General features: G+C 35.1%; 1 protein-coding gene across 29 annotated transcripts in view; it reads right to left on the reverse strand.

The window, feature by feature from the left end:
- RIMS2 (regulating synaptic membrane exocytosis 2) overlaps positions 1-15,433 on the reverse strand; it is a 500,381-nt gene that overhangs the window by 122,934 nt on the left and 362,014 nt on the right. For 8 of the 29 annotated variants that reach the window (XM_074812494.1, XM_074812830.1, XM_074812744.1 and 5 more), the window contains one exon: positions 2,321-2,410. The exons of the other annotated variants lie outside the window; for them this stretch is intronic. In XM_074812494.1, coding sequence (XP_074668595.1) covers positions 2,321-2,410 — 90 coding nt within the window. Of the gene's footprint in view, positions 1-2,320; positions 2,411-15,433 lie in introns of those variants that run through there. 29 annotated transcript variants of the gene reach the window in all.

Below are 15,433 nucleotides of genomic sequence, written 5' to 3' on the forward strand. Positions count from 1 at the left end.
TAGTACACAGGGCTTTTTGACAAACAGAATCGGTTTGGAAAAGCATCCTAGGAATATAGGTATTCACTATTTGGTGCCCATTATAGCGTGTTCAGAACCACCTCAGATGTTTCTGTCTCACATACCATTGTCCCATGTGAACATATCATGCAAGATATTACTGATAATGTAAATCAGAGCAGAATTTATACTCTTAGCAGGCACCACCCCTCACAGAAATACCTAGGGCTGTAGAGCACAGAACACAACTTTTACACAACTTTGCATCTATTCTAGACTTTGGCAATCGCAACTTGCTTTCCAAACCAATTCTGTGTATTCCCTGCAGCACTGGAGATCAGCAGTACTGTTCCAGAAGGAAAAACAGATAAAAATCCTATAAATATTGTTTTAATATACAAAACACTTCTAAAGTGACAACTTTTTAATGTCCATATTTGTTTCTGATTTCTATTCTTCTACCTGTTTTTTCCATCTTAGAAGTACAAGATTTCACATGTTCCACAATCTAGAATGCCCCAAGAGCAGCCATCTAACACAATATGGCTCCCGTTTCTAAAAATTGGGGAAGGTGGCTCTAAACAAGTATTGCTAATAACTATGAATGTGCCATCTGCCTAGACTACAGTTCTAAGCCCACCTCAGCTGGGATATGGAGATAATGTTCTTAAGTAGCTACTATGTAAGGGGAAAGTCTGGGCAGAGGCATTATTCTGTAGAACTTGCCCTGGAAATGTAAGAGTGAAGATCTGTAGACACTGTATTTTGAATCTGCCATGCAATAGTTAAATCGCTCAGCTGGAAAAGATACAGTACGTCCTGATCCTGACTTATATGCAGTACTTGTTTTATGCTGTAACGTCCTCTGATGCACTAAGTCAGGGAAGAGAAAATGCAACTGCAGGTCTGGCCTTTTGCAGCTGGGTTCTCTAATTCCTAGGTTACAAAGTCAATCCAGATTTTGCTGCTTTTCTTCAGTTCTGAGTCTTGCACTTTCACCTGTACAATATTTGAGCTTCAACAAACAACTTGGAAATGATCAGCATGTAGTTGGGCCTAAAAACAAGATTTAGGAGGTGGCACAACTGGCCAATCTTGTAAACTTAAACTTGTGACTGGGAAAAGTGTTGTTATCAGGTGAGACAACTAATATGGCCAATAGAGAGAGATTTGCAGCCCAAAATTGAGCTTGAGTATTCTTGGAACTGAAAAATTCCTGTTCACTTGAGTAGATGTGGATCAACCTTTAAATACAGAATTAAACCCACAATCTAAAGATTTCTTTTCTCTTTTCTTCTTTTCTTTCTTTTATTTTTCTTTTCTTTCTTTTCTTTTTCTTTTCTTCTTTTCTTTTCTCTTTTCTTTTCTTTTCTTTTCTTTTCTTTTCTTTTCTTTTCTTTTCTTTTCTTTTCTTTTCTTTTCTTTTCTTTTCTTTTCTTTTCTTTTCTTTTCTTTTCTTTTCTTTTCTTTTCTTTTTTCTTTTTCTTTTTCTTTTTTCTTTTCTTCTCTTTTCTTTTTTTCTACTCTACTCCTACAGTGTGCTTATCACCATAATATCCCAGTGCCTTTTGCAAGTGCATAAATTAATGTGATCGGGACCTTTTATTGTCTGATTCAGAGGAGAGAACAATACTATTATTATCATCAACATTATCATCATGATTATTACTAGGTTTACTTTTTATTGCTATGCATTTGCAGGAATGAAGATAGAGTCAAACAATTGCATTTTATGTTTGGGGTGGAAGAAAGTTTGTGATAGTTTTTAGTTTCAGAAGAAATCCATTCATGTACAAGTCAGAGGAAGGAAGAGTTCTCTTCGATTTGAGAACTCCAGCCATATGGAGATATAAAATGCAGCTTGTATAAAAAAATTACATCAGAACACTGGTTCTGCCATGTGTCATGTTGCAAGAAGGTTTCAGATTCAGGTATTTTAGAAGACTTTCCCACCATACATGCAGTAGATACATTGGTTTGGTCAACTAAATAAGAATCAGCATAACTCATACTTGGATTCCTGAGGCTTGCACACATAGATAAATCGTAACAATATTCAAAACTAAAAAGCAAACTATGTCTAATATTGTGCCAGAACACTTTTCTAATGCAAGTGCATTCTAACACAATTGTTTACAAAAGCAGATCTATTTTGGCTATTCTAAAACAGAACTATGTAATCTAAATGGTCTCTACATACTAAAAATTTCACACGAAAGTGAAAAAAAATAAGGTACATCAAGCACACACGCATTACAAAAGCATGAAATGTGTTTTTATAGTCTCATGCTTTCATGTGGTTTTCCAAACCCTGACAAACCTGGCTCAGAATGGTGTTTCTTTTTCGGCAATGGTTTGTCATCAGTTATTGTACCATTCACCTTTTTCTGCTGGTCCTCCCATGTAACTTCTAGCATAAACCAAAAAAAAAATCAGAAATATTATGTAACTTACATTATAAGACACATAATATCATTTGGGACAACTTGATCTAAACAAATGTACTATCATTAACATGTCAAAAATTTAGATTAGTTCTTTAATTTAGAGGCCTGTGGTAGATAGAATTAGTAAACATCTTAAACACAGAACAGAACATACTATACAAAAGTTAGTATCTATGTTATTTGTCAAATATTCTACTCTCTTTGATATTTAACAACTGGAATAAAAAACCAGGAGGTTATGTACACAATAATTTCTTCCATTTTTAAAAGCTAGTACTCTATATTTTATAACTTCTTACAATATGTTTGTGTTTCTGTAAATTAAAAAGGAAGTTAAAAATATTTTGGTAAAAAAGTCTTTGCAAAGCTATAATTCAAACAAACAAACAAACAAACCAAAATTGAACCAGCAATCATGTATGTTTAGTTTAAATTGACAAAGTATTGTTAAGCCAAAACTAGGTTGGATTTACTTTCTAAATCTGGGATTTAATTTAAATTCAATTTTTATTTTAGGCAGATAAAGTTACTCAATAAAAACTCTCTTGCTAATTATGGATCCTATACCCTGAAACTGGCATTTCTGACCTAAGCACTCAGAAAAGAGCTATGAATAGGAGCACATACACCCTCCTACAGAGACTCCACTCTCTAGACTTGCAAGACTTTCTGAGGTTGTCAGATATTTTTTGGTTTACACATTAATTCTCCATCTTCTGACAATTAAACTGTGTGGTTAGCATAACAGTATAGGTTTTAAACCTTTTGGTATCTCTTGCCAAAACCAAATCTAGAACAATTAACTAGACAGATTCAATACCGTGAACTCCATTTTTGCTTTAGGCTGTTAAAAATCTGCTTATTTTGCTGATCTCACAAAGCACAAAGTTCCTCACAGCCTTTGCCCACAGATATAACCACTTCTATGGTCACAGAAATAGCCAGGGATGGAGAAGAATATGATAGATATGGAACACATTTTCAATCTTATAGATTCAAAATAAATTGACATAAAGTGGTTTTAGCCTATGACTTTTGTTTTTCTTTTTAAATGAGACTGATGGTTATCTGGTATTCAAAATGTAAACATGTAAAAATATTATCTTTAGACATCCTGCAGCCTTCTTATCTGTGGCTGCTGTTGTTCTATATGACGGGCTGCTGTCCTATAAAATTTGGCTTTGATTTTTAAAAATGATGAAGTTGTAGGCTTCAAGTAATACATCAATAAAATTGTCAATATAATGATTTCATGACACCACAGACATGCATGCTGAAACAGAAATGGTCATCTTTAAAGTACCAAGTACTAAATAAGAAATTTAGTAATGAGAAATAAGAAATAAGTAATAAGAAAAGGAAATAAAATCTTATTATGTCTCTTCCTAACAAAAATGTGATTCTTTTTCTCTATGAAAATACACTTTTAGCAATAAAATATTTACTGATGCTATCTATGCTTCCTTTTTCTTGGATGAGTCCAGAAGTGTCTTTTTAACTAACACACAAAAAAATTTAATAACCTTAGTAAAACTACCTCTGAATTTAAGGAATAGTCACTGCTAGGAAGAAACAACATTAGACAATCATTTAGGTCAAACAGTGGAAATACTTAGAATAATATGAAAAGTAGACAGACAGTAATCTGAAACACAGGATTTTGTTGGTATATATAATGGACAGTCTAAATACTGAAGAATACCAGGAAGCCCAGAGTGATTTCCATGCTAGCTTTATGGCAGTTTTAGAAGACAGGGCCAACTTGGTCAGAGCTGTTTCTCAGAACTCCTGATTCAGTTCTGAACCTAAAAACTGTAGTTGCTCAGTCACCAAAATCATTTTTCATACCAAAGTGCCCTACCAAAAGAAAGGCTTTCCTAAGCCTTGCTAATTTTTTGACAGGTATCTAGAAAACACTTAAGCCACTTGGGAGCACTCTAGAAGTGCTTCTGTAATAACACTTGAATTGACAAGCATGATGAAATAAATATCAAGTAAAAATCTAACTTTTTGAATAAATATTTTTGCCATGTGTTAACCTTAAAAAAGAAAAAAAAAAAACTATTATAAAAAGCAAGACAGGCTATTTTAAAATGTTTATACTAAAAGTGATAGTATGACCAGGTAAACACTTTCAGAAAAGGTTCCAATGACCATCCTTCTATAGCTGTAGTTATTCTTATGGCATGTTAGCATTAAATTCAAATGGCTGCTTAATTTTATCATTAGTTAAGTATAACTCTTAGATTGAGTATACACAGATTGGAGGTACTCCAGATCAGGTGAAAAGCTTCATTGACTTCTAGAACATTGTAAGAGTTTGGCTAGTAATGGTTATTATTTCAACTGAGAAATAAAAATAGATACATCCATTAGATTTACTCCAACATTTAACCTTATCTTCTCTCTTTTCTAATTCCATTTCCATCTCTATGCTCTTCAAAGCTAAGAAAATATGTTGTTAAATGAGAGCTTTCTGATGGGGAACAGAACTAGTAAGTAAGCGAGAATCAGTTTTGACTTATGTATAAAGAAAGGTGTAAAATTATTGAATATTTATACAAAAAGACCTTATATAGATTATATAAAATATGAGATTTTTGAGTCAGAATATTTTCATTATCTGATGCACCTTTGGGGCTAGAAGGATTTGACAGGTGCACGATCCAGATTCTTCCCATCAATATGAAAGGTACAATCTTTAGATGTTTTATTAGATGCAGTTGTTGCACCTACCCCCTGGGCACTGCCCACCACAGTGAATTATGTAGCTGGGCCCTCCCCACTGCACGTCAGGATGACACTTGGTTGTGTGCCTTTCCCTCCTGAGAATGATACTTGTGCTGCCTGGGAGAGGGGGGTGGTGCACTCCAGTACCTCAAGTGTTAAGTACAACCTCAGCATTTCTTACATTTTTGTTTAGAATATTCAATATGAAAAATATTAAAAATATGGAAATAATATATGATAAGAATAGTTGCATATGTCCAGCTTTTCTGAATTTGTAAACTTGCCAACTTAGCACCAGGAATGTTGCAGCTGAACTGGAATGATGCAGCAAACTGCAGAAGTACAAGATGATGCAGCAAAATACCAGATGCTAAGAATGGGGTTTTCTTATGCAAATACTACCTCCCCTCCTTTCTTTTCTCCACACTACAGGGAGACAGTAATAGCCCTTTTCATAATTACCCTTTGCTTGAAACATTTTTATATACTTTCTCTTTTATTTGAATGTCTTTTTTATTAAATCCACTCAGCTTTTATATTCTTTTCAGCACCTAAAATTTCTGTGAACCAATTTTTATCAGTACATTTCTAGTTTTAGACTTTTAATTAGGTTATCATAAAATCTTCACTTTTTCATTAGGACATACTTAATTTAGTCATCATTTCCTGCAAATGAAAAATCCTCAGAACTTCTATTTTTAATTTTATAAGATGAATGCTCAGAAGGGAATGATGTACTTAATAATGTATAGTGACAACTACTGTAAAAATGAGTCAAAAGTGGATTTGGCTAGTGCTTCTTAAACACAAAGCAGCACAATAACAAGCCATTAGGACTGTGTGATAAAACTGTCAAAAGCTCAGTAACTCTGGTTTGAACCAGACACTTGAGATCTTTAACTTATGCATTAAGAATACAAGAAGAAGAATTAAAGACATAGAAAAAGCTAAATTCATGTTATACAAGTTTTAATTTACAAAACAAAGTCCCTAAGAAAATTTAAAAAAAAAAAAGCCATCAGTCTCAAGAGTTCACACAGAGAGAAATATTCTCAGTTGTGTCAAACCTCTACTAGGGGAAAGCAAATGGCTTCAAGTCATGATACATGAATTGTCCAAGACATACTATATTATAACTGGAATGAATCCAGTCCCACCTTGCACCACCAGCATGCCGCTAATGGCATCAAGGCCAGCTCCAAGTGACACAAAGCTAGCGATGAAGCTTTATGCCAGACTGCTGCTGCTCCTACATCGGAGAAACCTCCAGATGCCTCAGTAAAACAGCCCTGATGTTCCCTACCCTGCTGTAACAGGAACTAGACTCGTCCAATATCTGAAAACAAACACCACCACACATAGCCTTTCTGACAAATTTAGAGTGAAACCTCCTGTCTCTCCAGGTAACAATCTACAGCAAATCTCAGGACACCATTTTTTAGTTCCCTCTTTTGACACAGTAACAGCTGATTTACATTTTTTCCTCCATACACTGGAAGATTATTTTAAAGAATGATTCTATAAATTAAAGCTCAAGGCATTCATCTGAGACATGCTTCCTCCAAGAAGTGAAATGGGTCTTGCATCTTAGAGCATTGTCCTAAATGCTGGCAAAGTGTGGACAGTATAAAGGCAGGGACAGCACCTCTCCCTTGTGCCTTTTATGAGCAAGACAAACTGTGCATGCACGCGTGCACACGCACACACACCCCCCCCCACGTCCCCACCCTCTTCTTCACATGAAAGTAGTTTCCAAATTTGTGCCAAATCAACAAACGAATGCCAGGATACGTTAATATCATTTTAAAATTAATAAAGTTTTGTTCTAATATGGCTATGCAAGCATTACTTATACCATGGTTTTAACTAATACAGCTTTCCAATAAAAATTCTGACATATCTTAATTATTTATCGTTTTGATTTCATCTTCCTTACTGAACAACACATTCTGCAAAACAGAAAAAAAAACCAAACCCTGGGTTTCATTCCCTGGGGCTGCAGTGGGAATACATTAGAACGTTAATGGAAGTCATTAGGTAGACAATAAAAAAATATTGCCACATATCTGCATTTCATATTATCATTACTAGCGTAGCAAAAATGATACTGAACTGTAGGTTATTCCTTTACTCCAGAAATGTTTTCTTCAAATTGACTTCAAGGCTACATTAATTATTTGTAGCTGTAAATCACTTAACAAGCCTAGTCCAGCAGCAGTCTCTTCTCATCATATTCCCTAGCTGCAAGTCCATCAATTCTGTTTTAAGCTTACTTTTAAAATGTTTTACTAGTGGATACCACTATATGGGGAATATATTGATTTGAATATTCTATTCTTTATTTTAAAGAAAATTGTAGATGCAGTCAAGCAAGGTCACAGAGAGTACTTTTTGCAATATCGCTTAGTACAGTCACAGCCTACTTTTAGCTAAAAATAAAAGTATCATGTTGCTCCTTTTATAAATATAATAGAGTTGTAAAACATGAAGAAGCACCAGAAAAACTTAAATGCACCAGATTAGTCAGAAGAAAAATACAGTCAGTTAATGGTACGTTAAATATCTGTATGTCAATATTTAGTAAAGTATATTTAAATATCACAAAGTAAATATATTATTTTTAAGCCACTATCAAGGTTTTTTTCCAGGACTGTTTGCAGTAGGGGGAGGATTTTTTTGTTTGTTTCATATAATTTTATATGTTTTTAAAATGTGGCAGTTTTGCTCCCTCTTCTGGTTATATGCCTGAAACATGTTAGAAACAAATGCAATACAGCTGGCCTGCTGGCCTATTATCAATAGGAGCATTTTAAGTCTCTTGTAAGAATAGCTCTACTGAGTCACCTGTTTGGATAAGCACTGCAGGTTTCTGTTGGCAGGACTGATTTAAGGTAGGAGAAAGGCTGCAGAGAGCCTATGAAGGAGATGAAGACACCATGTAAAGACACCACTGATGCTTCTGTAGTTTCCTGAGGCACAAGTCATAGGAGACTGGGGATCCAGTATCCTGCATAAGCACTACTACACACTTGTTCTGTTCATATTCCTTTCCCCCAGCATCCACCTCTGGTCTGCTGAGGACCAGATACTGGGCCTAGATCGACTTTTAGTCAGACATGGTATGGCTATCCTCATACTGATATGAAAGGTTAACACAAAGAAAGTCAAAATATCTCCAGAGTCTAATGATTAATGAATTTAAATAAGGCAAATTGCAAGTAATGGCCAACATAAATATGGAGCAAAATGCAAGTTTCTGCTCTGCACCTCTCTCCCATAGTCTGCTCACTTTGCATTCCCATTTCCTGCGTGTCAGCGAGCACTCTGTGCACACAAGGAAATGTGAACAGCCTACAAATCCACCCTGCAGAATGCAAGGTTTAGCTTGGTATAGGGTTTTTTTTCCAGGCTGTTTTTATTCTTTACTGAAAAAGGTGCAATCTTACAGCAAGTCTTCAAATATTTTCTATGCAGAAAGGTAATTTATACTTATATGAACATGCATCTCTCCCTCTCTCTCACACACACACACACACACACAGAAAAGTTCTGCAAGCAATCACAGGTGTTCTACTTTTTTTAAGTGCAGTTAAGATTGAAGTTTATGGCACAATTCTAAAATGTTAAAAAATTATTCAGTTCAAAAAATGACTCTGAAATAAGCCAGTAGTTTTAAGCACTAATACCAACCAATAAAGAAAATACAATAAATGGCTTACAGAAAGCTGAAAAATATATATTTGTTTCTTCAGAAAGCTCTAGGTTCTTCAGAATATCAATTACTGCTAATTAACATTATACATGTTATTATTGCTCAAAATTACTCAAATTTACATGCAAATTTCACATGCATTTTTACATGCAACTGCTGTCCACAGCAAAACACCTGTGCTATTTTTCAGCATTACTTATGTTAGATTAGTAACCAGAAAAACTATGTTTGACTAACAGACAAAACTACATCAGTCTTAGAAATGCTACTTTATACCGTGATGTAGTTTTGAAAGATGCCACTTCACATTTTGAATAAATAAGTGAAATTTGAAGCTATTTATGGACAAGTTAGTAGTTAGACTCTTTCTCACCTGTCACATTTCCCTGGTAGTTTTAAATTCATAAAATAGTCACCTATATCATAAAGAATTTCAGCAGAATGCAGGTTCTTCAGTCTGGAGAATTTGCATCTTATGGGTACTTCCACTGTTTTGTGTTGTTGTGTTAGGTTTTTTTATTTTTGATCATTTTGTCTGCCTACAACTACCACAGTCTCAACCTTATGTAAACCATACTTTGCTTGAACTAGAATTTAATTAAAATGTAGTATTATTGTAGTACTCATAACACATATGAATATGTTAAGTATTCTCACAGCACACAGAAACATATTCAGTATCATTTTTCATGCAAAATTCAGAAGTTGTCACAGTCTCTTAGCAAAGTCTAGAGTCAGTGGGCCAGGGGAATAGAGAGCACACACAAGACTCACAGCAGTCATGTTTAGTAGTTCAGGCAAAGTGTAGGTCCCATTTCCAGAAATCCCAAAAGGTCTTAGATGGAAGAAGATGTTCAGGTCAGCCAGCAGGATAAGAGTCCCCTCTGGCATGACAGCCACATGACTGTGTTTCAAAAAAGTGTATGCATACACCATTTCTGCAGGTCAGTTAAGCAGGTCCATCTGTCATCACTTCTTTGACCGGGGTCCTTTTATTCTGCCTAGTTTGCACCTCAGTCACCTAAATTCTTTAGATTGTGTCTAAACTGTGCAGCAAGTCTGGAATACAACCTACTTTCAATTTTAGTCCTCCAGGCATCCAAACAGCTTAGAGTGGTGGGACTCCCATGCATGCAGAAACCAGAGTGCATAGAAAGGGGAGCAGTCGGTGACTTGAGTCTTGTCTTGGTATAGACTCAAGGTACAAACAGGCTCCAGACACTTCTCAACCTGGGAGATGAGAACTGGAAAGCATTCCTGATTCCCATAAGGTAGACAAAGCTGTTGTGTAATTATGTAATATTATTCTAATAAGTGAGGGAACTGATAACCTGAAAGTCTTTAAATTTTGCTTTGGTAACTATATCATCTTTTATGCACCCTAAATTAAGACAGTAAAGGACAGAATTAACTGGAGCATCTTCTCAGAAATGCAAGTGATCAAAAGGTGTCATACAAAATACATGAAAGAGAAATGCAAAAGACCCAAGGAAAAATGGAAAGGGATAGTGGTTTTGGTAATAAATATTTGAAATTGAATATTAGGCACAGGCCATTCTTTTGGAGTAAGAGAGCTCTGCAGAAGAAACTTCTAAAACATAAAACGGACACCTTAGAGAAATTAATAAGTATATGAAAATAAACTATCTTAAATACAGGTTAGTAGTATTTAGTTTATTGTGCAAAGTACATATTTCAGGCCCTATAATTAAGTATATAAAATACTGGTTTTGTTGAAGTAGTAGAAGATAAATGGAGAACAAAACCATTTTTAGATTGACTTAATGACTGATTATTGTTTTGTCAACCTTGTCAAGTCAGTGACAAAAGCCTCCAACTTTACCAGGATTGGAATTTAAATCTTAAATGTATATGACACTGAACTATCATCTGGTAATTAGCATGCATTACAGTTACAGCAGCAAACTCCCAGCATTTGAACTCACTCAGGACTACGCTGCAACAGCCACTAGAGTAAGGGAGGTGACCACGTGCATCGCTCTGCTGGGCTGCTGACACTGAGTCCTCTCTGCAAAGGCACCTCATTCACTCTGTCTACACTGGATAATAAGCAGCACATTAAAAATATTGTGGTCTTTCCGGCAACACAATGAACTAGCACAGGCAAAACTGAATCCCTGCTCTCCTGATACCTGTACACCCTCTGCCAAATTATTCTAGGGAAGAGAAAGCTAGGAATAGCCCATAATAGTGTAACTGGGGCTATTCCCCACATGGTGGACAATGCAGACAATTTTGTAGATCTCTGCAAACTGTACTTGGTCTTTTAGAGCAAGGCAGACTGGGAATTCCTAAATGAGCAAAAGTACAGAAACTATCCCACTAGTTCTAAATAGGCAACATGATCACATATCTAGGTGGTGTACTACATCTTCAGTAATACAGTTAGCTTTAAAACAAAAATAAATCTGCAGCTTTTGATTCCAAGAAAGATTTTAAACCACAGTTGAAAATAATTATTTTAAGCACAAGAAGTAAAGCAACGCATTCAAATTTAACATACATGAACTTACTAATTTTGAGCTAGTAGAACTAAACAACACACACACATGCAGCAAAAAATAAGTAAAATTTCTCAAGCACCCACAATTCACTAGTAATATCATCAACTTGCCTTTTCGCCCATTAACAGGTGGGTTTTGATGTTTTTCCTCATAATCTTTATAACATTAAAAACAGACAATGATGATTAACAACTGGAACAGTTACTATGATGAACAACGTAACTATAGCACACACAAATATTTTGCAAACTATGTTAGTATAATTCCATGCACTATGCTGGAGTTATCACAAAACACAGGTGAACAGCACACAGTGTACACACCAGTGAACAATACACACTTAGAGACAGAACCATAACAAAAGCAAGATAAATGGAAACTGTACTATAATGAAAAATGGGCAGGATGTTTAAATGAAAATTAAATTTAAAAAAATTAAAAATAATCCTGCTTTCCAGCTCGCAAATCTTGAAATTACTCTAGTAACCAGATTTCCGAACAAGTAATGAGCCCTATCATAGTAATTATTCCTTTGTTTTAAGAAGAAAATAGTGATCCATATTTTCTTCTTTTAAATAACAATGGGAGTAGGGTCCAGGCCATGGGATTCCCAATAAACTGTGATTCAGGCACTTACACTTTTAAGTGAGAATGGCATTTTATGCATACTTATATTTAGCCAGTAATTTTTCCTACCAGCTAGTACTAAGTGTGTTTCTTGTTCATCCCGTCATTTTTTTGGGCCACCCTTCTGGAGCACTTAATTCACTCCACATAACTGCAGTAATACCCTCAGTGCATTATCTTTCTCTGGGCTTCATTCCATGGGCCTTGAGGTATGTACTACAGTGCCTAATTTTAGGCAGCTAAGTTTAGCATTGGTCTAGCCCCAAATATTTGGAACCAGAAAAGCTTATCTGTGCTGCTCTTCCACATCCACCACATAGATGTATTGTCACAGACAATTATTAACAGGGATAACAGAACGTAACCTATAAACAGTGCATGTAAATGCACATTTATGCTTTTATGGCATTTCCTTTGAGAAAGAAACTTAAGAGCAGAAAAATAATGGTTGAAAAAAATCTTTAGATCTCTGCAGGTCTTTGAACCTGTAGAGTGTGTGTTTTCTGAAATTAGAAAGTAAAGTTGTATATTTTAATCACATGGTATTTGAGTTGAAAAAATATTTGCATCTGTTTGTTGAACATCATCTATCAGTTCTCATCACACTAACTTCCTTTTACTACCGACTGAACTGTCTTCCAAGCAGGATGAGTGACATTATCCAAAATATTCATATTTCTGTATAATGCAGATTCCTACTACTTTTGTTCAGCATCATCAGTCTGCCTATACAAACTAGGGAAAAAAAGTGTCACGATACAATAATGTTTACTTCCCTGCTTGTAAAAAGTATCAGTGCAGAGTAGAGGGTATTAAATCTAAGGTGTGTCCACCCAGATCTGATAAGGCTGCAACTTGATCATAGTGACAGAGTACTTTCATAAAGAGGGATACAAAAGAGTGAAAAAATTAAGTGATTCTTTGCAGGTTGAACTATTTTAAGCATTCACAAACTGGTAAATAAACTATGCTATATCGAATTTGTTTGTCTTGTTCTTACACAAAATGATATAAATATTGTCTGGATTTTGACTTTTAATTTATTTACAAGCTGGCTGGTAAAGCTTCCCTACATGCTCAAGGGAAAATGTTTCTAAAGGAGATAGGTACTTGTGGTCAGACAGACCTGCCTCAACCTCTGATTCCTGAACTCCAGTATGCTTGTTTTCTTCATCTCCTGCTGCATTTATATAAGCAAGGTATGACAGGGGGGAAAAAGCAAGACAAAAATATGCATGCTTTGTTACAAGCTGTTCAAATGAAAGATAAACATAAACCAAAAGACATTCACAATAACATACAAACCCTCAGTCTGTGGCACAAATTATTTTTTGAGTGAATCAATGATTAAATAAATCCTTGTGTTATTTCTCATTAATATCTCTGGTTTATTCCAATGAGATCCTTCTGCAAGTAATGATGATCATATGCACCCCTTAATAACCCTTGTTGCCAATTTTTTATTAAATTATTGAAGCACTGGAAAGCAGACAATAAGTACCAAAGCAGAGAAAGCAGACATATTGGTAGATAATTGGTTTAAAAGCATCTTGTGCTTGATTTTGCTTTAGATTTCTAGAAATAGAAGTATAAGCCTCTATTCTTGAAGAGCATATTTAAAATTGCATAAGCAAGTGGGCATACTCAGTACCTTAGTAAGTGCAGAAGAAACAATGCAAATGTTTTTCCAGCTTGGAAAAAAAGTCCTCAGTTTGCCAGATAATATGCTTTTTACCTGGATTTCAGAGTAGTTAGAAGTCAGAAAGACACTTTTCATCAGTAGCTACAGTTGCCTTGAGCATATCTAAGTATTAGAGAACACTCAAATAGCTGGAAACAATGGTGATGATATAGTTAATGATAGCAACACAAATATATTTCTTTTATGTCAGTAATAAAGAGCAATAACTTTCTTTTGTGACAAAGCTCATCTAATACCAGGGTAACAACAGTAATGATACAGAAGAGTGTTGGGCTGAATAACTGATGTACCACATGCCTGCTTTAAGTTAAATGTCAGTTATTCAGTAAACACTGTTTTGATGTGATTCTATATACTATACACAAGGTTCAGATTTTGATTACTTATTGATTTTGTGTTTTCTGTTCCCAGAATTTTTTCCAGTTCTCTCATTACTTGTATAGGTAAATGTGCAACTAAATAGCTCATTGAATTATTTGACTTCAGGTTTAGCTAGCATGTAATCAAGATTTTAAAACCACTTGTTCTAACAGGTTATTGTTAATAGGGAGAGAGATTTAGGTTATAATCAAAGCCAATGCAATGGAAACTAATCTCTACATAGATTTCTGCTCTAAAATTCTGTGATAAAATAATGACATTTAAGTTCCAATTGAAATTGTGACATTGAAAATTCCAATTAAAATATTCAGCAGGGCACCAACTATACAGTCAACCTTCTCTTATAGAAAAAAATGTATAGAAAGTGTGCCAAAGACTTTAAAAAAACAATTCCAGTAAAATTGTACTAAAATGTTTTTGGCATGTCGGTACCCTGAAACATAAATAAAAAATGGCTGTTATGAGCACAGCTGTATGACTCTAGTCATTTTTCTTTATGCCCTTTGTAGTCTCAGACCTAGATGGTAAGACCTTCAACTGGCATAAAGAAAGAGGTGTTTAATTCCTCCTTTTGCCAGTCCAAGAGAAAATTATGAACCATTACTTCCCTTGAAAGGTCAGAACCTTTCAAGTAAGCTCCTTAAGCCTTGTGTTAAAGGTAACATTTGTTCAAGTTTTTCTATGGAAATTGTACTAATGCAAATAAAACATTTTAATATTCTTCAAGGGCTGAGGACTCTGCCATCTGTCAGGAGGGTGAACTAAGCATCCACAGGCAAAACCCAGAGATATATTTTTACCAATTCCTAGTTGAAATCAAAACCCGAAGTAGATTCATGCATTATAAGGCAGCCTTGTTACTGATGTTAAATAAGCTATTCCCTTTACTTTCCTGTGTCGAGCACACATAATGCAAGTTACCCCATGCAAGCACGAAGGTGTCTAACATCATACAGCCAGTACCACAAAAATATCCACACAAAAAAGGGTGGGTGCAAAGATATGTACCTTCAAGTTTTAGAGTGCTGTGTTTGACTAAGTCACCAAGTTCCTAGCCAAGCTGAAGGTAGTCCAAGTTCCTATCCTGTATTATATACATGTGATCAATCACCTTTTACAAAACAAACTACCTGTATGCCATATATTTTCAAAAACCTGTGAAATCACAGGTGACAGAGTATGATAGAATTATGATGAGTGTCATACAGGTTCTCTGCAATTGCATTATAATAGTTGTTCTCTGTCTCCCATCAAACTACGATAGGGCACTGGAAAACACACAATAAAATTCCTCCCAATTTTGCAAAAT

The sequence above is a fragment of the Strix aluco genome, chromosome 1 (genome assembly GCF_031877795.1).
Source record: "Strix aluco isolate bStrAlu1 chromosome 1, bStrAlu1.hap1, whole genome shotgun sequence".
Classification (NCBI taxonomy): Eukaryota; Metazoa; Chordata; class Aves; order Strigiformes; family Strigidae; genus Strix; species Strix aluco.